The sequence below is a fragment of the Camelus dromedarius genome, chromosome 36, assembly GCF_036321535.1.
Source record: "Camelus dromedarius isolate mCamDro1 chromosome 36, mCamDro1.pat, whole genome shotgun sequence".
NCBI classification, from domain to species: domain Eukaryota; kingdom Metazoa; phylum Chordata; class Mammalia; order Artiodactyla; family Camelidae; genus Camelus; species Camelus dromedarius.
In genome coordinates this window covers 2,472,319-2,495,753 of record NC_087471.1, presented here as the reverse complement: position 1 = coordinate 2,495,753, position 23,435 = coordinate 2,472,319, and the positions used below count along the sequence as shown (strand labels likewise).

Below are 23,435 nucleotides of genomic sequence, written 5' to 3'. Positions count from 1 at the left end.
GTAATCCTGGTCGCTCTAGCTTCTCAGGAGCTCGCTCGCTCTTGCATCCTTTAGTCGTCGCCCGCCATGTCTCCCTTGTGTGCGCCCCCCCCCCGCCCCCGCCGCATCCTGTCTCCTTGGGCAGCCGGAGCCCCCTGCCCCAGGGCCGGGCAGTGGTCTGATGTGCTGAATTAGCATCTGGTGACCTTTGCTCATCACATAATGCAGTGTGCTTCTCCCCAGCTTTCTCCCTGTTTTCCTTTCAGGTGTGAAATTTTAAAAAATCTAACAAAATTGATGTTTGATCCAAAGGTCACATATTATATGATTCCATTTATATAAAAAATGTCCCAAACAGGTGAATCCATAGAGACAGAAAGCAGGTTAGTGGTCACAGGGTCTGAGGGAGGTGGGACTGGGGAGACTTCCGACAGGAACAGGGTGTGTTTTGGGGGAGATGAAATACTGTGGATTTAGAACCTTGTGAATGTACCCAAACCCACAGCACTTTCAAGTGCTCAATTGTATGGCATCTGAATTATGTCAATCAAAAATTTGATGCTTACTCATTGTAGAGATGTTGAAAAATAAGAGAGGGCGTGTGAATCACCTATGTAATTGCAGACAACTAGGAGGGACATTCTGACGTGTGCGTGGCAGTTCCTGTTGGTTCTGTTTCGTGTTTGTTTCACTTTTTCTTCTGGATTGTTCGTGGCCCTTTTAGGGCCAGGAGAAACCCTGCTGAAATCTCTTGTGTTCTCACTTTGTCCCCAGGTTTGCATTTTCCCCTGTTACATTTTGCTCATAAATTTCAGGAGGTGCAGCGTCTTGAGAGACAGCCATGAGCTCCAGAAAGTAAATGGTGCCTTATTTCTCAGGAAGCAACAACAGGACCTAGTTTTGCTGAAACGTGTGGTGTCCGTCCTAGGGACCTTGGCGATTGGATGTCGTGAATGTATTCGCAGGTTTCGACTTGCAGAGGGAAGGGGCTGTCTCTCAGCCTCTGCACTCGTTCATGTCTAAGTCCCAAAGCTTGGGGTCCCTGCTATGAGCCTGCTGGACTGCTGGAAACGTACCCATTTTTCCAAATATGTAGACGACACTCTCTTGCTCAAATAGCCAAGCTAAATTACCTAGAGTAACGCTTAAGGCTGAAGGAAGGGGACAGTCACACCCCGGCCTCCGTACTGATGAGCACAGCGTATTCAGGGAGCATTTCCAATGTCAGCAGTGACTTTGCACGTCTGTATGGGGGTGACTGCGGCTTACGAGTCGACGGAAGCATTTAGTTCACCTCCGACTCTTCTCCTGCAAAGAGCTTGCTTGTTCACGACCTGACGCGGATGCACAGGAAGATGCCTAACGCTCCCAAACTGCAGTCTGCCTCGGAGGACTCAGGAATCTTTTCCACAGTGGGATCGGGCAAATAGTGCTTATTTTTCTTCGGGGTGTGTATTTATTTGACTGTTTCACACCATTTGTCAATTTCTAAGCGGTTAATAATTTTTATGCCTCTTCAGATGTGTGTATACAGTACAAGTGTGTTTGATTTCCTGTGGTCGCCCTACATTTAAACAGTGCTGAGTGACGGTGTGTGTGACATGCCAGTTGAAAACGTCAAACCCAGGCTGAACGGCGTTGATGGCCCGGCCCGCCTGGCTTGTGCCGTCTCTGTCCCGTAACAGCCCTGGGGTCCTGTCTCAGTTTCAGTGCCAGGCCCTCTGGTCCTCTCTGGGGATGCAGCACCGGATGTCCTCCAGCTGTTCACAGGCCATTGAGAAACGTTAAAATAAATGCAGTATCAGTTCAGGGCTCGGTGGGATTGCCGCAGGAGAGGTGTGCAATTCTGGGGGGCTGGCTGTAGAGAGGAAGGATGCTGCTTCTGAGGGGTTCACCAGGGATGTTTTATGAGAGATGGCACGGGAGCCTGGCTTCTGACAGGTGGGTAAGTTTGGACCAGAAGTGATAGAAAGGAGGAATCTCCCATAACTGGCTGTGATGAGCCCATCAGAAGCAGTCGCCCCTGTTCGCTGCTTGGGAACTGGGGCTGAATTCTGAGGGTGCTGTAAGCTGACATTGTCACCTCCCGTGTCCTGTCATTCAGGAACCAGCGGTGTAGAGAGGATCAGCTTAGACACACGGGTGCCCTTAAGCGTCAACCGGCCAGTGGTGTGTGTAGCTAAATACTCTGAAGAATCTCGTGTGCCTGGTTCTGTCTGAAAACCACTTGGATTCCGCTTCTAGACCTCAGCTTTTCTGAGCAAGGCTTCGTCTTAAGAGGGCTTTTGAGGTGCCTGCGTGATTTGTTCGTGCTTGTGCCTCATTTAAGAGAGACAAGTGGCATGACCCAATATTGAATTATAAACTACCCTTAATAAATTAAAAAAAAAACTAGTAAATACACCGAACATAAAATTTGTCATCTTACCCATTTTTCAAGTGCACGAGTCAGTTGCGTCAAATACATTCACATTGTTGCACACCCAGAACTTCCTCCTCTTCCCAAAATGAAGCTCTGGCCCTATTGAACATGAATTCCTCATTCTCCCTCCCCCCGGCCCACTGTCACCCACCATCCTACTGTCTGTCTGTGAAGCTGACTGTTCTGGGGAGCTCCTGAATCGTGTGGTATTTGTTTTTATGCGTCTGATGTTCCCCTCAGCGTAATGTCTTCAGGTTTCGCCCACGCTGCAGCGTGGGTCGGGATTTCCTTCTCTCTAAGCTGCGTCCCTGCACTGTCAGTGTGTCCCACTCTTGGATAGACTTGGATGCAGTAAACCGACTTGGATGCTGTAAATCCAGATCCATCCAGATGTGCCGTCAGTCACCCCTGACTCCCCATTTCTACCCCCGCCCCCTACCTCCAACCACGGGGACCCAGTCAAGGCCAAGGATACCGGGTGAAAGTTTTGAAAGAACACCACGCTGGCATACGGAGAAGGGTCTGTGGGAGGCCCCACACGGCTTCTGGGTCATCTGTCACCCGCCCATCCTTCCCCCGGCATTCCAGAACGGGGGGCCCATGACTTTGTGCTGTGTTTCCACCTGAGCAGACCAGAGCTGTTCTTGCCCTCGGTGTTTATGACTCTGGGGATGGCTGCTCCTGCTGACACAGCCTGTGATGGGTAGGGTTGCGATTTCCATAAAGATGGGAAACTTCTGTCCTTATAGTTAAGAGTAAATTCATCCTTGGCTACTGGCTGCCCATGGGCCGGCCTGGAAGGGAATGAGCTGCTGAAGAAACGCTCCAATTCTGAATTTATTCAGAATTATCAGGGGCTTCTATCTGGAGGGCACTCTGCTGACTCTGGCCCCAGGAGGGTTTCATTTTGCCAGCCCGTGTCACCATCTCTCTCTCCCTCCCTGGATGAAGCCGAGGGCTTCAAGCCACACGTTTGCTTCCTCCAGACATGCTGCAAAGCACCTGCGTCCTGGGATGAGCCAAGATTTGCCATTCTTGGGATAAGTACCAAAGTCACTTTTGCTGTTCTCTCGGATCTGGTGCTACAGAAGCCCTTTGGAAGTGACCGAGATGCCCAGTCCCTCTAGGTTTTCTATACACAGTGGGCAGCTTTGCTCAAACACCGTGGTCTTTGCACGAGAGGCAAAGCCAAGGCCAGGAAGGGAAATCTCACTGATGTGTGTGTTTGTTTTTTCCCCCAGGGCAAGCGGAGGTTCCAGACCCCAGTGAACCCCTGGGACAGCTGGACGGACATGACGGCCCTATTCCCACTCTGAAAGGTAAACGGTGACCGTGCTCTTAGAATGCACATATTGGAAGGTGCTTTCTGAGAGTACCAAGTCGAGGGGCTCCCCGTGCCAATCCTCTCAAGGCTCGGCCTGCCGAAACTGATGGCTGGGGTGCCCCGTGGTCCAGCGCTGCCCCGTTGATCCACTGGAGGGAGGGAAGGGCTCTGGGGCAGCTCCGTGCGCCTGAGCGGAGCCTTGGGAGCTGGACTCCTGGCTTGGCCATGAAGTCTCCTGCTGACAAGCGGCTGTCTTCTGGGTTATTCTCGAGATGTAGTTGTCCAGACTGGGTGGACATCTCAGGCGGGCAGGTGGTTCTTCTCCACCGGGTCACCAAAGAGCAGGTCCTTTGTCTTGTCCCTCCAGCGTTTCCCAGAGGTCATTGTCAGGTCACTGCTCACCTGGCGTACTTCTTAGGCGTCTTAGAGTTGTAGAGTCAGCAGATCCCGTTTCCTGTGATGCCGCCCTGTTATTTGAGGAAATGGGGCTTTTTTTGGCTTTATCCTCTGTCTCCATCTGCAGTGCAATCTCGCTGTGTCCTCTATTGGACAGAGAGCGAGCGAGCTCTGGTCTCTTCCAGTCTTAAAAAGACACAGATCCCTTCCTGAGGGCCCCACCCTCATGACCTCATCTTACCCTAATTACTTCCCAAAGGCTCCAGCTCCTGACCTCACCCGGGGTCAGGGCTTCCACACGTGAATGGGGTGGGGACGCAGCACAATTCAGTGTATAACAATTATCTATCAGAACAGGCACTGTATTTCGATTTTGAGGCATGATTCAGAGCCCCGAAATCCACAATAGTTTCTTAGCCCCTGCATGTTGAGAGTCCACATGCCCTCCCAGGAGTGTGTTCACTGCCACGTGTCCAAGGCCAGGTCTTCTGGGGACTGAGCAGCGATGACTCAAATCCACCAGTCTCGGCCAAGATGGCCAGATGTCCCCCTGTGTCCCGAAAGGGCCTCTTGAGGTCCCACAGGGAGCTGAAGCTCCCCTCTGGCCTCAGAATAGTCGTTTGCATCAAGGGTGGGTGGATCTACCTGCTGTTGGTTGTGCCTGGTGAGTGAAGGCTCCCAGAGGATTTTCCTCTGCAGTATGCTATGCAGTAAATGCACAAGTCAGCTTGCTCCCATGGACCCCCCGCAGCCAGGCTGCCTGGACGGGAGAGCCTGTCCCCATGGCAGCCAAGGCCTGGGCTCCAGAAGCTTGTGTACAACGCTGGGCCCTCTGGAAACATTTCTTAGGAAAAAGATGGTTTGTGATGGTTGGGTTCTGAAGTCATTTCTCACCAGCATGACTGCGCCTGCAGTCCAGGCGGCCACACGTCTTTCCTGACTGCCCCTCCGGACCCGGCACACACACTGGGGATCCAACAAGTGTGTGGTCTCTGCATGTTAGCGTCTACTTGGCCGGGGATTCAGCTTCGTAAGGGAAAACGCTCAAGTTATGAAACCGGGAGTTCCGGTGAGTAGCCTGAAGGGAGGGATGAGGTTGCGGGCAGCTGGGAGGAAAGGAAGAAGTGTCTTGGTTTGGGGACAGGATGTGACCCTGGGATCTGGGGAGCTGATACTCGCTAAGAGAGGGTGGGAGGAGGTTGTGTCTGGGGTCAAGGTGGAGGCCTGGGCAAAGACCCCGAGGCCAAGAGGACTCGCTGCCGTGGGGTGGCTGAGGGAAGGTGGCAGCTCCTGGGCTGGGGTGGCCGAGGCTAGAGGTCATCAGGTCTAGTCCCATGGCCATCAGCCACGTGTAGGTCTTTAAATTTACGTTGGTTAAAATTAAGTGAAGTTAAGAATCCAGGTCCTTGGTCTTACTAGCTATATCTCAAGTGCTCAGTGGCCACCTGTGACGAGAAGCCAGCACTATGGGCAGCAGAGATCTGGAATATTCCATCGTCCCAGGAAGTTCTGTCAGGCAGCCTTAGGGGAGTGTTCACGGCTCTCTAGGTGGCAGGAGAAAGCTCTGTTTCATCGTAAGCGCCTCCCTCTGCCCTGGAAAGACCTGGGACGTGGTGTCACCTGATTTACTCCCTGTAAGATCTTTCATTTCTGGAGGATGATGGAGAGGGACTGGGAGGGCCATTAGGAGGGAGGCGTGGCCAGGGGAGCAGAAGTGGACACACCACTGCGACAGCCTCAAATCCAGCCTGCAGTCATTCTGCAGATGCTCATATTCCCTTGGGAAAACGTGCTGTGGTGCCATGTTTAGATGTGCAGACCTCTCCCCTGCGACCCCGGCAGAGCAGGGGCCTCCTTGTGAGCCTGGGCTGCGGGTCTGCAGGGGCCGAGAGCAGGATGAGACCACTGTACCGGCTACCACTGTTCTCTAAGCCAGATGTTCACAGCTGCCCTCAGGGAGGCAGAAGCAGCTGCAGGACTCACAGTTCACTTGGATGGAAGATGCATTTGCTGATCAAGTGGCTGAAATGACCGTGGGCTGAATGGTCATAGAAATTTTATTCCCATCTAGCCACAAGCTCCAAACATTAGCTTCAGTGCCTTAGGCGGGATTCTTTGACCTCCTGTTTGGGCTTGGAGTAACTTCTCAAGCCCAGAACAGGATGCTTTCTTATGTCCTCTGCTTAGTTGGAATTTGATTGTCTTGTGACTGTTAACCTCCTTGTGATTGTGTTAAAACCCTCTAAAAAACTAAAAATAGAGTTACCAAATGATCTGAGGCATACACCCAGAGAAAACTCTTAATTTGAAAAGGCATATGCACCCCAGTGTTCATAGCACCACTATTTACAATAGCCAGGACATGGAAGCAACCTAAATGTCCATCGAGAGATGACTGGATAAAGAAGATGTGATATATATACAGTGGAATAGTACTCAGCCATGAAAAAGAAATGAAACAATGACATTTGCCACAACGTGGTTGGACCTAGAGATGATCATACTAAGTGAAATAAATCAGACAGAGAAAGACAAATATCATATGATATCACTTATATGTGTAATCTAAAAAAAGTTACTTACAAAACAGAAGGAGACTCACAGAGATAGAAAACAAACTTCTGGTTACCAAAGGGGAAATGGAGGGAGGGATATATTAGGAGTTTGGGATTAGCAGATACAAACTTGTATATACAGAATAGATAAGCCAGGTCCTACTGTACAGCACAGGGAACTCTATTCAAGCTTGGAATAACCTATAATGAAAAAGAATATATATATATACACACACACAAATTGAATCACTATGCTGTATACCAGAAACTAACACAACATTGTAAATCAACTAGACTTCAATTACAAATAAAACAAAACAACCACCACAAAACCCACGTGCATGTCTGTGTGTGTGCAGTGCAGTGCAGGGGGGAGTTTCAGTTGGAGTTTGGAAGCTTGCCTTGGACCTCTCCGGGGCACAGAAACACCAAATGCAGAAGTTAACCAGTCAAGCAGCTGTGCGTGTGTGTGTGCACCCACCCATGCGTGTATGTGAGCGTGTGCACGCATGCACAGAGGCAGTACTAAAGGAAGCGGAGATCCACGGCAAGCGGGGTCCATTTTCCGTGGTGGCAGGGTGGGGTCGCGTAGTGTGGTGAGTGCCGGGCTCTGTGCTCGGCTTGGCAGGAAGACAGACCCGGACTGGGTGGCACGTCACCATCCTTTTGGGGTCAGGGGAGTGCTCTGGGCCCCGTCTCACCCCCAGCCACCCGAGGGTGGAAGGGCTTGGCTCCTGGCACTTGCCTAGGAGGTAGTGGCCGGACGCTGAGGTCTTTTGTCATCATCACGATTATGCTTGTCAGCGTGTCCGTCAGTTTCCAGGCACCGAGACCTCAGCAGTCCCTCAGGGACAGGATGCTCTGTACGGGCCTCAGGGAGCCTCAGGGAGACCCAGGGGCCTCAGTTACTCCCTAGCCACTCAGTTCTCTGGCCCTGCAGTACGATTTTACTTCCTTGTGGGTTATGACTTCTGCACAAAAGAGGACTCACTCCACTGTCCCTCTGTGCTTCCCTGGCCTCCTCCTCCTCCTCTCCGTGACGGAAGGAACTGGCCTGGCAGTGCCAGACTTACTTTTCCTTGCACTTTTTTGTTTGAAGAGCTTCAGGGGGTGTTACTGTTTGCCCACATTTGGCTTAAATCACATATAAATAGTAATAATAGCTGAATGGACTGTAGGAGCTGTTTCTTTAATCCAGTTCCCATTTATAATGCCTACGCGTCTGTAAAATCACAGGCAGGCGAAAATGGCCAGCAGGCCAGTCTGTTACTGAGCAAAACGGGATCTGAGAAATTAGTTTCAAGAGTAGAAAGCATTTGGGTTCAGATGCCCTGGGCCAGGACGGAGCACTTAACATAGAATTGGTGGTTGGTATTGAGAAAGGGAGAGAGATCCCAGAGCAAAAAAAAAAAAAAAAGCCTGCGTAGAAGAAGAAAATGCATTCAAAGGACACTGTGATTTACAGCTGAAAAGCTGGCCTGAAGTTTCATATGCCAAAGCACTGTCATCCTGAGGACTGAAGTCGGCCTTGGGACTCGGGCTATAGTGATACTGAATAGAATTTTTGTATTCTTTGCTACATTAGACACACTATTTTATTACACTTACAAAAGGGTGCTTTTGGCCTAGAAACCATTTGCTCTTTTGTTCCAAGGCTGTATTTTAAATGCACATGTAACATCTCGGATTTTGTAAAATCACTACTTTGGAATGTCTGTGGGAAGAGGACCGTTGCTGGGAGCCCGGGCGGGCGGTGCTGGTCTCGCTCCTCCTGTGGCCGCCAAAAATAGACCCGCTTGCTTGTGTCTCCTGTCTTAGGAGAAGGGCCGCTCCCCTCCACCCCCGAAACCAGAAGGGGAATTCCTGGCTCTCCCCTCTTGAGGCTGTGTTGCAATTAGAGGCGATCTCAAGGGCATTCTAAACGATAGGGCAGGAATCGATGCCTTCCTCACCAGGCTGTCCCCTGCTATTTGTGACATGCCGTGGCCGAACTAAAATTTCCTGGGACAGAGGAAACAAAGCGATCAGCAGAGGTCACCGTGCTGGCTTGGAGACGATGCCTGCTGTCTGATTACTGGGCGCTGGGTCTCGAGTCAGGTCCGATGCAGGAATCAATTTGCATAGACGCTGGGTGTGTTTCTGGTTTATTCTGGGCCTCCTGGGTGTGTGTGTGATTGTCTCCTGGAGTTTACTGGAGAGTGAGAGTCCCCAAGGCTGATGGGTAAACTTGAAAACAGCATCCCAGCTGCAGATACAGTTAGCGTTAAGTCTGGCTGGGAACTGGGTCCAGGCTTGAGCTGTGGACCTGGGTCCCTACACCTCCCTTCTTGTCCCCTGGCTGGTCATGGAAACCTGGGGCTCCCCCAGGCAGTGAGTAGAAGGCCTAAAATGTGGCCCCCTTCCTCTGGACAGAACTAACATAGGTTTCCGGGCTCTGAGCCCTGGCCAGTCTCAGCGTGCCGGCCCTTCACAGAGCATCCTTCGTCCCCCTGCCGGCCCGGAACCTGCGACGCCTGCTTGGCTGTCTGGAATCTGGACAAACTGAATGGTGCTGGGAGAAAGCGCAACCTACAGATGAGAGATTTCAAGGCGTGCGCAGCTGTGCTGTTCAGGGCTGACTGTTGGCACGGGACCTCGTGCACGTGCCCACCCCCAGGGAGGACCGGGGTGTAGCTCACTTCCAGGAGCAGTGAGGCCCAGTTCTGCCTTCAAGCCTTCCTCTCTGTTTCTCCTTCTTCTCAGTGTCCCTGCAGGGCCCCTCCCACTCTCTCGGGGTGGCTGCTGGCGACCTGCGTTTCGGCGGGGGTGGAGTGTTGCAGCCGGCGGCCAGTGTCTGGCCGGACTGTCCATGGCTGTTGTTCCTACTGAAGGTGACAGGGAGGTGGTCAGTCTTCCTCAGCTCACGGGGTGTGAACACCATTCTGCAGCGACTTACTCATGTGTGCTCTCGCCTTATTTCTGTCCCAGGTGTGTGCACCGGTGTATATTCATGTCTCCACCTCTGTGTGTGTCCATCCATGTCCCTGTCCCTCTGAGAGGATGTGGGTGTTGCCCTGTTTGTCCAGCGGTCTCCTTCCTTCGACCTCTCTCCTGCCCTTTCTCCTCACTCCCTCCAGCCCCCACCAAGGGCTGTCCTGACAAAGCACCACAGTCTGGGGGCCTGAAAAAACAGCAATTTATTCTCACACTTGTGGAGGCCAGATGTCCAAAACCCAGCTGTCGGCAGGATGAGTGCCTTCTGGAGACTCTGAGGGAGAAGCCGTCCCGTGTCCCTCTGAGCCTCTGGTGTCGCCCGGAATCCGTGGAGTCCCTGGGCCTGTGGCCGCCTGCCTCCAGCCTCTGCCTGTTTTCTCGTGATCTCCTCTGTGTCTGTGTCCAAATGTCTCTCGTATAAGGACGCCAGCTGCTGGATTCGCCCCCCCCATATGACCTCAGCTTAATTTGATTACGTCGGAATGACCCTGTTTCCAAGGAAGGTCACATTCACAGCTTCCGACACATCTCATTGGGGGACACAGTTCACCCCACAATTCCCTCTTCTTCTTAAAGTGTGCAAGCACTCTACTTTCCTCCATCTCTCAGGTCCTTTCGTTTCATCCCCCACCCTCGGTTTTCCTCATTTCCTGATTCCTGTCCTTTCTAAACTCACACGCTTTTCTGACCCTGGTGCTCCCCCCCTCCCCCGGTAGGCCCCGCCCACCCGCCCGGTAAGCCCCGCCCCCGCCCCGCAAAGCTCCGCCCGCCCACCCCGCCCCTTCCTGCAGCTGGCTCCGCACAGACCACTAGGCAGCTTAGCGGGAACGTCTGAGCGGGAAGGACCCACTGCCGCCGCCCCGACTGGTTTATTGGCCTGTAAATACTTCCTTCTGGGAAGAGCAGCTTTATGTCCTCTGCGGGCCTCTCAGGGTCCCCTCGTCACCTGCCCTCCCAGGCAGGTTGTTTTGTTTCCCAGCAATCAAAGCCCTGTGACCTCGTGACCCTAGTCCATACGGCTTTCCTTATCTCCTTCCCAGGGCAGTCAGTGTGACCTGGTCAGCACACAGATCCTCAAACACCTTAGTCATTTGACCCAGTTGGTGACTATGCGGACGGTCAGTTGGGGGGGAAAAAGCATTAATCATTGGCCTGACTGTGGGGCAGGAGTGAAGTCCCCTGGAGACGGGGTCTCCTGTTACCTCTACCTTGGTGTGTTTTCATGCTTGGACTGAGCTCCACTCTCCAGAGTTAGGGGCGGGCAGAGAGCTGGCCCGGAACCTGGAGAGATGGAATCCATTAGCATCAGTGGTTAAAGTTACCCCGCTGTGAGGAAGGGGAGGCCCTCTTGGATAATCAAAAGGGAAGACTTCTCTTTTTTTAATTGAAGCACAGTGGATTTACAATGCTGTGTTAGTTTCTGGTGTACAGCATAGTGATTCATATATATATATATACACACATATATATTCTTTTCCAGATGTTTTTTCATTATAGGTTATTGCAAGCTAGTGAATATAGTTCCCTGTGCTTTACAGTAGGACCTTGTTATTTACCTATTTTACGTATAGTAGTTTGTATCTGCTAATCCCAGACTCCTAATTTATCCCCGCCTCCCTTTCCCCTTTGGTTACCATAAGTTTGTTTTCTATGTCTATGAGCCTCTTTCTGTTTTGTAAATAAGTTCATTTGTGTCATTTGTTTTTAGAGTCCACATATAAGTGATACCACATGATGTTTGTCTTTCTCTGTCTGACTTCTTCACATAGTATGATCATTTCTAGGTTCATCCATGTTGCTTTTTTATGGTTAGTAATATTCCTGTGTGTGTGTGTGTGTGTGTGTGTGTGTGTGTGTGTGTGTGTGTGTGGGTACACCACCACTTTATCCAGTCATCTGTTGATAGACATATAGGTTGCTTCCTCGTCTTGGCTGTTGTAAATAGTGCTGTTCTGAACATTGGGGTGCATGCATCTTTTCAAACTAGAGTTTTCCCAGATATATGCCCAGTAGTGGGATTGCTAGATCATATGGTAACTCTGTTTTTAGTTTTTTTCAAGGAATCCCCATACTGTCCTCCATAGAGGCTGCACCGAATTACATTCCCACCAACAGTGTGGGAGGTTCTGAAAGGGAAGACTTCTGTTCTCCCTTGAGTGCTGGCTGGATCCACGGTAGCCGAGCTCTCAGTCGTCTGTGCCCAGCTCCCATGAGTCGTGTCTGGAGAGGGTGGAGCAGCCCTAAAGGAGGCCTTTGTGAGCTAGAGGGGAGTTTAGCAATAGCACGTACCAACCCCACATGTCACACTTAAAGGAAATGAAGCTGTGAGGTTAAACAGCTGGCTGTGAATTAAACACCGAGGGAAACAGCAACATTGCACTTCACCTTCAGAGAACTTTCTTTCCATTTTGCTCTTGGCCTCTAGAGAACTAATGATGGTTATGATGGTGGACCAGCCTTAACTTGGCCACCCTCCCACTTAAATTACATACAAGTGCTCAATACAGTATTAGTAAAAGATGTAAATGCTTAGATGAACTTGCAAGAGAGATGGTTTAGAACTGCCCAGGGGCCAGGAATAGGAAGAAAACAGAATTGTGGTGGCCCTGGGTTTCCGGGGCAGGAACCACTGAGGTGGTTCCCCTCTGTTTGCAACCTTGGAGAGTGGCCCACTCTTCCTGGGGAAACCTCTATCTGAGACAAAGAGTTGGATTCTGCAGGTGCCATGCGGTCATGACTTGAGCTCTCCGGCAGTGAGAGGCCACAGTGTCACCGTGTGGCCGTGGGAGCAGATGTGGACGCATCCACCGCCTCCAGGGTCGAAGGAACACCAGTAAGATGGGGACACGTCGGCCACAGTGGGTGCGGGCGGAGGGCAGCTGCAGACGCGTCAGATCCTCCAGTGCTCTGAGGCTGGATTATTCTACCCAGAAGCAGAAAATCCTGATTTTGAGATCGCGTGGAATGAAATGAATAGGCGCAAGTTACTGATTTCACGTGGAATTGGGTGTATTACATTTCCTTCCATGAGGAGAAATCAGGGGTTGAGACAAAACTCAAGTTTGGCTTTAGGAAAATGAAGGAATCTGCATTTCTTATGCCTTAATAAAAGGCCTATGAAACAGCATCTCTGCTGCAGGAACTATTCTGATCAGTTTCAACAGGGGCCTTGGGTTTCAGTATCGAGCTAGAAGGCCACCCGTGGGGCAGAGGTCTGAGGGGTTGTGGATAAACCGCCATGGCTAAAGAGACCTAAATAAGGAGTGATTCTTCACTCAGGAGCCCAGAAGGGTGGGAAGAGAGGGCTCCCCTCAGCCCCGGCTTGAGGTGCAGGAGAGGAGGCATTCCCATGAGAACTCAGACTTGGACCCACGCCTCAGGAAACCAAATTTATATGACTGCAACGTCGTGGGGGAGTCCCAGGCCCAGGAGTTCCCCTGAACACTTGGCACTGCCTGTTGCAGGGACTCAGTCCTCAAGGGATTCCCAGAAAACTCAGCCCCACAGTGAAAAACTGCAGACTACACTCAGAGAGGCCCAGGGTGAGTGAGGAGTTAGTAAACAGTGAAGCCAGGAGGATTAAAGATAAAGGAAGAAAAAGCCGGGGTGGGTTTGATAATGATCTGGAGATCCTCTAGAAATGAAAAAATGTAGTAGATAAAATGAGAAACTTAATGGAGAGTAGATGGTGCATAGGTAAAGATTAAAAAAAGAATAGAAAAGACGAAGGTAGGTGAAGAACACCGAGGAATCACATTAAGGGAGTTCAGCATAATCTAGAGAAGACATTACTGAGGAGAAGTAAAGGGGAAGGGAGAAATAACACATCGCATGGGACGCTGGTAGAGAATTTTACAGAACTGATGGAAGGCATGTGTCTTTAGATGTTGGGAATGGCACTGAGGCCTGTTGAGGCTAAAATAAAAATAAATTCGATTTAGACTCATCTTGATCAGTTCGATTTAGACTCATCTTGATCAGTTCCATTTAAAAATTGGGATGTTGGTGGAGAGAAAACTGCGTTTATTATAGGCAAACTATTAGATTTCAGCATATTATCCTAATTTCCTATCGTTGCTGGAAACACACCAGCACAATCTTAGTAGCCATAAAACGGTGCGTAAAATCTTCACGTTGTGTACATGAGTATTACTATGTTAATATCTGTATTTTTCTCTGTGTTTGCAGCATTTCAGAATTTAGAATGGTTAGCTCAAAAATAGTGTTGAGGAGAGGGTGTAGCTCAAGTGGTAGAGCGCATGCTTGGCATGCACGAGGTCCTGGGTTCAATCCCCAGTCCCTCCTCTAAAAATAAATAAAGCTAATTACCTTCCCCTTCAAATAAAGTAACTAAATAATACAATAATAAATATTTAAACAGGAGGCAAGATCTCCTTGTGTCTATGAGCAGTATGAACTTTAGAAGCAAAAAGGCTCTATTATTATTATTATTTGAAGAAAATGATATGTAAGCAGAAAATCTAAGGCAGTCAATTCAGAAACTGTTATAACTCAGGTAGTTCAGGAAGGAGGCGAGATAGAAGAAGACTATACGTGGTGGACAGAATAATGGCCTCCCAACAACATCCGCATCCTAATTCCTGGAACCTGGGACCAAGTTTGATGGCACAGGTGACTTTGCAGATGGGACCGAGTTCAGGATTTTGCGATGGGAAGTGATCCTGGATCATCCAGCTGGGCCAGTGCAATCACAGAGGTCTTTATAAGAGAGAGACAGGAGGGTCGGAGTCACTCATTGGAGATGTGATGATGGAAGCAGAGGTTGGGGTGATACAAGGAAGGGGCCAGGAGCCAGGGCATGGAGGTGACCTGGGAAAGAGGCTGTCCCAGAGCCTCCAGAAGGAATGCAGCTCTGCCAGCACCTTGATTTTTGGACTTTGGATCTGCAGAACCGTATGATAGTACATTTGTGTTGTCGGCTTGTGCTAATCTGTGCATTAATGTAATGTAATGTACAGCATCAATAGGAAGTTAGTACACGTGGAAGTCTAATCATTTTCCTATAATAAATGCAGTTGTGTCTCCATCAACATCCCATTTTTAAGTGGAACTTCTCAGGATGATTCTAAATTGAATCTGGAACAGAGAGAGCCATGAAATTGAGAAACTTGCCCCCCAAGTAACATTTGTTATTCTTGATGTCAAAATGTATCTCAGATCTGCATCATAATTTAACAGGTGTGATGTCGCCATAGCAACAGGCCAAGACCAGTGGGGTGGGGGCAAGGTTGGAAATGAACAGAGGGGGCCACCGGAGGAACGTTCTCTGTGGACGGGACCTTCCAGCAGAGAACTGACCCTTGAGAAATAGCAAAGATCTGAGGACAGGGGGTTCTTGGCTGACTGCACAATGAGGGATTGGTTGGGTGTGTTTTAGGGAGAGCAAGGGAACCCTCCATCTGGTGGGGGACAGTGTGGGAAGGGACAGAAAGTTCTAGAAGCCTTGACACCATGGGTATAAATCAGCGTTTCTTCATTATCTGCCTTCTGGTTTCTTCTTGAAGGCTCAGCGTTACTCACCTGCCTGGGGAGGGAGCTATGAATTTATGAAATTACCATGTCATTGATCCATGGTTTGGTCTCTCTGAACTTCCAGGAGAGCTTGGAGGAGGCTGATTCGAGGCTTGGGTGGGGATGTGGGTGTCCTCCGTGGAGATCTGCCCTTTTGTCCATCCCCAGCTGGACAGGCCTTTCATATGCGTTAGCATCCTCCGGGAACCGCCCCAGGTACAGGTGCTGGCCACCTGGGAGCACTGTTTCCAGCCCTCGTGTTCCCTGCAGCAGTGCCGCTCCGTGCTGGCTCTCGTCTGCGCTAAGTTCATTCCTGGGTGGGTTTGGTTCACTGGGATTGTGGCTTTTCTTCCTCCTCAGCCCTTCAGAGCAGGGCTTCTTGGTCTGGGCTGCACACTTAGAGCTTTAGACAAATTCCCAGGCACTTAATTGCCATGAGATGCAGGTAGATTACTTTTATAAGTTTCCAGGTGACCCCCATGTGAAGACATGGTTGAACCCCACTGGTTTAGATGGTGTAAGATCGAGAACACTTGGCAAGAACTCCACAGGTGGGCCAGATCACTAGATTCTTCTTTGTAGTCTATAAACTGAGGAAGGTGTGACTTCAGGGATGAGGGTTCAATCTGGTTGAGAAGGAAAGGGAATCCAGATAAACTGGGCCCCCCAGGCTCAGAGGAGATCAGTGGAAGGCTTAACGCCAGGGTCTGAGCAAGGCTGCAGGTGGCCGCCAGCACTCTGGGAAGGATGCATTCCATGGAGTGGCCCCCCTCCCCTTTGCCTGACACCTCCACCTGCTTTTACCTGGGTTGTTCACCTGGTCTCACCTGCCTACCCCTCTGCAGGGGGCATTTCCTGACCCCAGAACTACATTTGTAATGTTGTGCAGCCATCACTTCTCTCTAGTTCCAGACATTTTCATCACCCCAGAGCGAGACCCCAAACCCACAAAGAATTACTCCCTAATTTCTCCTCCTCCCAGCCTCTGGCAACTACAGAACACTAATTTGTTTTCTTTCTCTGAATGTACCCATTCTGGGTATTTCATATAAACAGATCCAGCCAAGAGCGGTGTGATGAGTAAATCAACCCAATCCCAGCACACGTGGGCTTCTTCAGTCCTCTTAGCCAGTGTTACTGAAGCATCGAAAACGGAAATACTGGCACCGTTGCTAAATTAAGCCTCATTCTGACTCGAGGAGATGGTTTCACAGCGCCCCACCCGATGGGGTGGGGCTGACACCACGTTCTCTGTGCCCATGCAGGGGGCAGACCGTTCTGTGTTCTGTGTTTCTCCAAAGGGCGCCTTCCTGGGGGAGGGGAGTGGGACACAGAGACTCAGTCTAAACCACTGCCAACTTGTCCATCAAGGGTATAGGAGAAGCTGTTGACGGAACAGTGGGGAAGGAAGTCCACGTTTCCACACTCATTCGATGTTAAAAAAAAAAAAAGATACTCTTAAAAAGAAGTAGACGCTGAGGGTCTATGTTTAGAGCAACTGGACAGTCCTGGACTGTCCCCAGGTTCCCTTCTAAGTTGTACAAAAGGAACCATCTCCTTAACCTTCTCCTCTGAGTGCTTCCCTCCGTTTCTTCCCTCTCTAGACAAATGTTTTTTCCATGTTGAAGAAGATCCTTCTGTATCTTTCAAGCTGTGTAAGTGACCAGTGGAGATGCCCTGAGCTGATGTATGCACATGCCCCCAAAATGCAGGGAGGTGGTGGCAGAACGACATTTAAGCCAGTTCCCCCAAACGGATGAGATAAAAGCCAGCCGCGACCGCGCTGTCCTGGCCCTCAGGACCCCCAGGCCTGTCCTTTTAGATTTTTGCTCATCGGCTCGGAGACCTAGGCCCTCACATTTTTACCTTTACACCAAGCTGTTGCCTGTGTCTCCTGGGAAGTCACGGTTTGTCAGAGGACTTTGAAAAACACTGTCATCCGTGTAGGGATGAGAGAATTATAATTAAACGTTTGCCGAGAAGAAGAGATCATGGTGACTTTCATCTGAGATGTCACTTGCTGTTTTAAATTACAGTTTGACGGCGATTTTATACACCCTACTGTGCATTTAGTGTTACGAGATCTGAATAAAACATTTGAGTCTTAAGCAGCTAGCAAGCGCTGGGGCTCTGGCCAGAACGCAGTGAAGCCACGTGCTGGAGGTCACCTGGGCAGCCCAGATTATGCCAAAGTCACTGCTTCAGACGGTCAAATCCAATTTCACTTTGTTTTCAAAGCTGCAGGGCCAAGGTCAGGGGCCTCGGGAATTCTGGTCTCCCCGGGCTGAGCTTGTGCGGTGAGTGAACGGCCCCGGACATCCAGAATGTCCCCCTGCTTGATTCAGCCTCTTTTCAGAGGTTTGTCGTTGACATTTCAGTTACCTTCCAGCTTTGTGTCATTGGTAAGAATTCTCTTTATCACTTAATTCGGATCCTGGAGGAAGGGATTGGCAAGGGGAGAATCAAGATAGAACCTAACGATGTTGCTCATAATAATCAGAAATCGGAATCAGTAATAATTAGTGATACCTCTCTCGACGGATACCTCTCTACTCTCTCTCGGAAAGGAAAACTGTCCCTTCGTCTTGAAATTCCCAACCTCCCACCTCCTGCCACCCAACAGCTGGGAGCCGTCCCCCATGCGGTGAAACTTACCCCCCAGATCCACTAGAAATCCTGTAATTTTTTATCCCATTAAAGCAGTCATAAGAGATAAATGCCACTGTTCAATTGTTCACTTCATTAAAAAAGAAAGGAAAAAAAAAAAAGAATAGGGACCCACCAGAACTCAGGCCAAAAAGATTCAGAATGTGAATCTACAGTCATTTTTCAGCTGGCTTTATTATCTTAGCTTTGTCTGCAGGGAGCTTATCTCCTGATGAGTGATTTGTCTTTTCTGTCCAGCCTGAGTTTTGTTTTTGTTTTTCTGTATTATGGAATTTTTAGCGTGCATGTTTATTTTGATAGAGAGGAGCCCCTCGGCCGCTGACCTGCACACACACACACACACACACACACACACGCCCCCCACTCCTCCACTGTCTGTCTCACTTCCTCTTGTTTCCCACGGCTTGTGTCACCAGCTGAGGTCTCCTGCCCATGGGTGAACTGGGACCCCCCATTCCAGGGCAGCGTTTCCAGCCCCACTTACTTTGCATTTCAGGGACTTTTAAGCCTTGTTCCCCCCTAACGAGCTCTGGGTGACTTCTTCCTGCTCGTACCCTGAGTGCGGTGGGACGGAGCCCCCAGCAGCACTCAGCCTGATTCTTTTTGTTCTGTTCAGGTCGTTTTTGACAATGTCCCTGGTCACACGCCTTCCCATTCCACTTTCCTAATTGTGGCTTTGTGCTCGATGGTGTGGTGGGAGGGAGGGTGGAACTTCCTGAGCGTGAGTTTACATCCTAAATTAGCGAGGTTAGCGTAGATGTACTGCTTGCAAAGAGAAGTAAAGTTGATCCTCCTGACTGGCAGAGTCCATCTTTGCACGTTTGCTGACCACCTAAAATGTATTTGTAACCCCCAAATCAACCCTCAAGGCACCCTTGTGGTCATTCCCAGGCATCCTCAGAGCAGAGAAAATTTGGAATTGCCCCATGCACACGTTCCCAGCTGAGCTGGAAAGAGGAGCCACTGCCTGATGTCTCCACTCATACTGTAAACACATGTCCTTTTTGTGGTCTGTTTGGTCCCCTGTTTTTTTGCATTTTTGTGCTTTTTGTGGATCATCTGCCATTAAAAATGCCCCCAGTGCTGAAGTGCTGTCTGGTGTCCTGAGCACAAGGAGGCTGTGAGGTGCCTTCTGGAGACAGCGTGTGTTCGTGCTGCTGGCCGTGAGCTCAACATGAATGAGTCAACAATGCTCAGTACATAAGGTGTCTTTAAACAGAAACACAGAAAAGCAAAGTTAGGTACTGGATCTGCTATGAGAACGCAGCGATCAGAGGCTCACAGGAGCCTAACCCTGTGTTTCCCCTCCAGGAGCAGTGATTCTGTGTTTGCTCACTCAGTGTTCTCAGGAACATTCTAGAACATAACCCCCCCCCATAACAGGTCTGGGCCGTACCTGTGTCAGAGAACAGCAGAGCCTGCCCTGAGCGGCTCCTGGGAGGAGCCCCTGGCAGCCGTTCCCGCCAGCCCTCCCTGAAGCCGGCTCTTCGCCGTGTTCCCCTCTGCAGGGTACTATCTGAATTTCCTGGAGCCGGTCAACAACATCACCATCGTCCAGGGCCAGACGGCCATCCTGCACTGCAAGGTGGCCGGAAACCCGCCGCCCAGCGTGCGGTGGCTGAAGAACGACGCGCCGGTCGTGCAGGAGCCCCGGCGCGTCATCATCCGCAAGACGGAGTACGGCTCCCGGCTGCGCATCCAGGACCTGGACACCACGGACACCGGCTACTACCAGTGCGTGGCCACCAACGGGGTGAAGACCATCACCGCCACCGGCGTCCTGTTCGTGCGGCTCGGTGCGTGGGGACGGGCCTCACCGAAGCCCCAGCCACCGAGCAGGAGGGTCACTGGCCTTTGGAAACCGCACACCCAAGCCGGCCGAGAGGAGGCCAGGGAAACCCTTGTTCCCGCAGGCCTTTCCCATTGTGCACGGGTCCCGGCTGAACCTGTTACCCATTTACTAGTCGTAAAAGAAAACAGACGCAGATGGAGGGGTCTGTAAACATGGAGTGCAGAAAATAATCCCAGACTGGCTGCGTGTCAGGGGGTCGCCGCCCTCCCCCTCCTTCCACCGCACTGCCCGGCCAGACCCACCCACACGGGCACCCCCCGCCCCCAGAAACCCAGCCCCGCCGAGGGGGAGGGCAGGGGCCAGAGCCTGATGACAGCTCTGTGCCCTCGTGCTCGTCACAGGTGAAGCAGTTAAACAGACTATGTCCCTGTCATCCCAGCTCCGAGGAGGTCCCCACTATGCCCCGGCCATTCTGTCACCAGCTAGCGACACATCGTGTGACTCAAGTTTAGATGAGAAGAGAGAGAGAAAAGACAGCAAAAGCTCTGAAAATACCTCCAAACGTTTCTGCATGAACAGAGCACCCCTCCCATCCTCGGTGGTTTTCGCCATCCGTGACATATAATCTTGGGTAGAGCCAGAGGCCGAGGACACTCACCACAAATGAGCACCCAGGGCTGCGGTCGCCTTTACCACTGCCTGGATTGGAAAAAAAAAAATTTATTCCAAATCCTTAAGTATTAATAACTTGTCTTTTTTTTTTTTTTCCTTTTAGGTCCAACACACAGCCCAAATCATAACTTTCAGTAAGTATCTGCTTTCCTCAAACCATTTTCTCATCTCTGTGGGCTTCCGTTATGTAAGAATCCAGGCTTTAACCCAGCAAACACATCTGTTTGGTGAATTTGCTGGAAGTTGGCTGGACTTCACACAAGGATGGCAATGTGCTTGCTTTTGGCTGGGAAACTGTTAGGAACAAATGTCGTAAAAACAAACATTGCTTTAGTTCCTTTCAGCGATCGCGACCTTACAGGCAGCTGGAGGCCATGTAAGCGCACAGATCGGGGACCCGCCAGGACCCTGGTGTCCCAAGCACATTTGGAAACGGGGAGGCAGCACCACCCGTAACCGCACTGCCAGCTGTGGTCTATGAGATGTGTGCCCATCAGGCCTCGGGGCCCCCTCCACCATAGGTGGGGTCTCAGACCCACTGCAGAGACGTGGAGACTGAGGCTCAGAGCCTGTTCCCGGGTCTTCACTGAGCCGTGGGCACGTTCTGGCTGTGAACTCGGGCCTCTCATTTCTGTTTCTGGTGCCAGGTCTTTGCTCCTCTGGACCTCACCCGTCATGTCACCATGTGCAGGAGAATCACTCCTCCCAGTCCCTGAGCTTAGCAGCGGCTCTTGGATTCCTCATTCCCTGCGCAAGCACATCGGAGAGCCGTGGCTTCACCCCCGAGGGTTCTGAGCAGTTGCCCAGACGCTGTGTCTGTTAGCCAAGCGCTTATTTGTGTCCCCCTGCCGCCTTGCAAACACTGGCCATTGGGGTGAGGGGCGGCCAGGGACCCCTCTTAGCTCATTACAGCAGGTGCCACTTGCGGAAGACAGATTTTTTTTTTTAGAACATTCTGGGCTGAGCGGTAGTGCCAAAGCATTTCTCCTTAATAATCATTCACAGAGTGAGGGAAGAAAATTTTGTATCAAGGGCACATCTAGGAAGGCTTGGAAAAGATAAGTTATTTCGAAAGTTGAATTCTTATTCTATTTCCCTTTATATTTATATCTTACGTAGTCTATTTATATATAATTTATATAAATGTTATATACTATGAACATATGTTTAAAACACGCACATAATTTATATGTAATTATAATGCGATTTGTTGAATAAATATGGAATATACTTACAGACTTAAATTTTATATAAAAATTTAAAAATATTTTTACATTTATTTTCTTCTCATTTTAAATTACGGATCAGATCAACGCAATCCTGTAAATAACTCGGGCAGTCCTGGGCAAGTGAAGACTCACCCGCCTGCGCCCCTGGGATGGCTCCCTCATCTCGTGGGCGTGCCGGGCCAGGGCCGTTCTCTGCATTCAGTACACATGTGCACCCAGAGAGACACAGCACCTCACCTTTATTCACTTTTTTACATAAATTCTGTTGTATCTGACATGTTTAACTAACAGATTGCAGGGTATTTTCAATTTCCCTGACGGTCGTTCTCAGTCTCTCTGTCTGGTGGAATTTCTGTTGTTTCCCACGTCCACCCTGTTGGTGTCCCGAGACCGGTGGGCAGCTTCCCCAGGGGAGATTCTGAAGCATAGAACACAGGGATACAGGATGCGCCTTCCATGAGGGCCCCTGTCAGGGGTGTGCGCGCCGGTCAGTTCCCTGCCGCAGCATGAGGACCCGTTTCTCCTTATCTTCCAAGATGAGCTCCAGATCTGGTCGTTTCTGCTGCTCTGAAGGCGGAAAACTGTTACCATCGGCGTTGTTCTTCCTTCCCCGTCACCAGAAGGGTTTGCCCCGTGATGGGTGCTTCTTGGCCGATGGTTCCTCTTCGTCAGCTGGGACTTTATTGTCTTTGCTCATGACTCTTACGTTGTTTCTTTTACAAAAATTATTTTATTTTACTGAAATATAGTCAGTTTACAGTGTTGTGTCAATTTCTGTTTCTTAATGATTTTTTAATAATTATATCGTTTCTTAATCATGTAGAAATTAAGATTTTTCTGTCATTGGTCAGTAACTACCAGTAATGATATGGGTTTTCATATTGTATCTTGTTAAAGAGCACACTGATCCCCTTGAAAAATTCTGATGGTGTTTTGACTAAGAAGTCCAATGAATTTTTTGATCAATTTGGCGAAAATTGATACCTAAATCGAATTGTCCTATCAAGGACCACTGTCCTTGTGTTTTAAGGTATTCTTTTCTCCCCCTAACGTTTTATTATGAAAATTTCAAACACGTGGAAGAGCAGAAAGAATTTTAGAGTGGACGTCCCATCCGCATCCCTGCCCACGAGACTCTTCCTTTACATTGTACTTTGCTCCTCTGTCTTTCCATCCGTCTCCGTTCATCAGCCCGTCTTATTTTTCTGATTCATTTCACAGTAAGTTGCAGGTGTTGGCACACTAATCCTGACATAGTCTGCATATCATTATGGAACATGACGTCGTCTGGAAATATTATGGACATCATTAACAAGAGTTCAGTGTCTGTGTGCTTCACTATTCTTTTCTTCTTTCTGTTAAAACTTACGTACAATGAAATGCACAGATCTTAAGTATTCCACTAATGAAGTCCAGCAAACGCAAAAACGTCTGGCATCTAAATGCTTCTCTGGGAACAGAACGCTCCTCTCACTCTGGAAACTTCCATCAGGCTTCCTGGGCACTTCCCCTCCTCCCCAGGCAACCACTGTTCTGATTTTTTCCTACCACGGGTTAGTGTTCCGTAGTGTTTTAGAACTTCATAGGTATGAAGTCCTAGAGCATACGGCCACTTACGCCTGACCTCCTTCGCTTGACATGATGCTCTCCAGAGGCATCCGTGTTGTCCACGTATCTTGCCTAGTAGGGTTCCACTGTGGGACTGGATCAGTTGAGGTATCCGCTTTCCCGCTGATGGGATACCGAAGCAGATGGCGTCTTTTGACAGTTATGAATCAGCTGCTCTGGAGAGTCTCATTCAAGTCTTTCGTGGACATACATTTTTGTTTCTGTTAAGTAAATACCTAGCGACAAAGCGCTGGCTTATCGGCTCTGTGTGTGCTGACCTTGTCCT

The 23,435-nt window shown here is 49.9% G+C and overlaps 1 protein-coding gene across 2 annotated transcripts in view; it reads left to right on the top strand.

The window, feature by feature from the left end:
* The window catches only part of ROR2 (receptor tyrosine kinase like orphan receptor 2), a 192,576-nt gene that overhangs the window by 144,266 nt on the left and 24,875 nt on the right, over window positions 1-23,435 (top strand). For both annotated transcript variants that reach the window (XR_010379187.1, XM_064482452.1), the window contains exons 2-4: window positions 3,643-3,720; window positions 19,357-19,644; window positions 20,416-20,446. Coding sequence is in view for 1 of the 2 variants with exons in the window: in XM_064482452.1 (XP_064338522.1) it covers window positions 3,643-3,720; window positions 19,357-19,644; window positions 20,416-20,446 (397 nt within the window). In the remaining variant the exon portion in view is untranslated. The remainder of the gene's footprint in view (window positions 1-3,642; window positions 3,721-19,356; window positions 19,645-20,415; window positions 20,447-23,435) is intronic.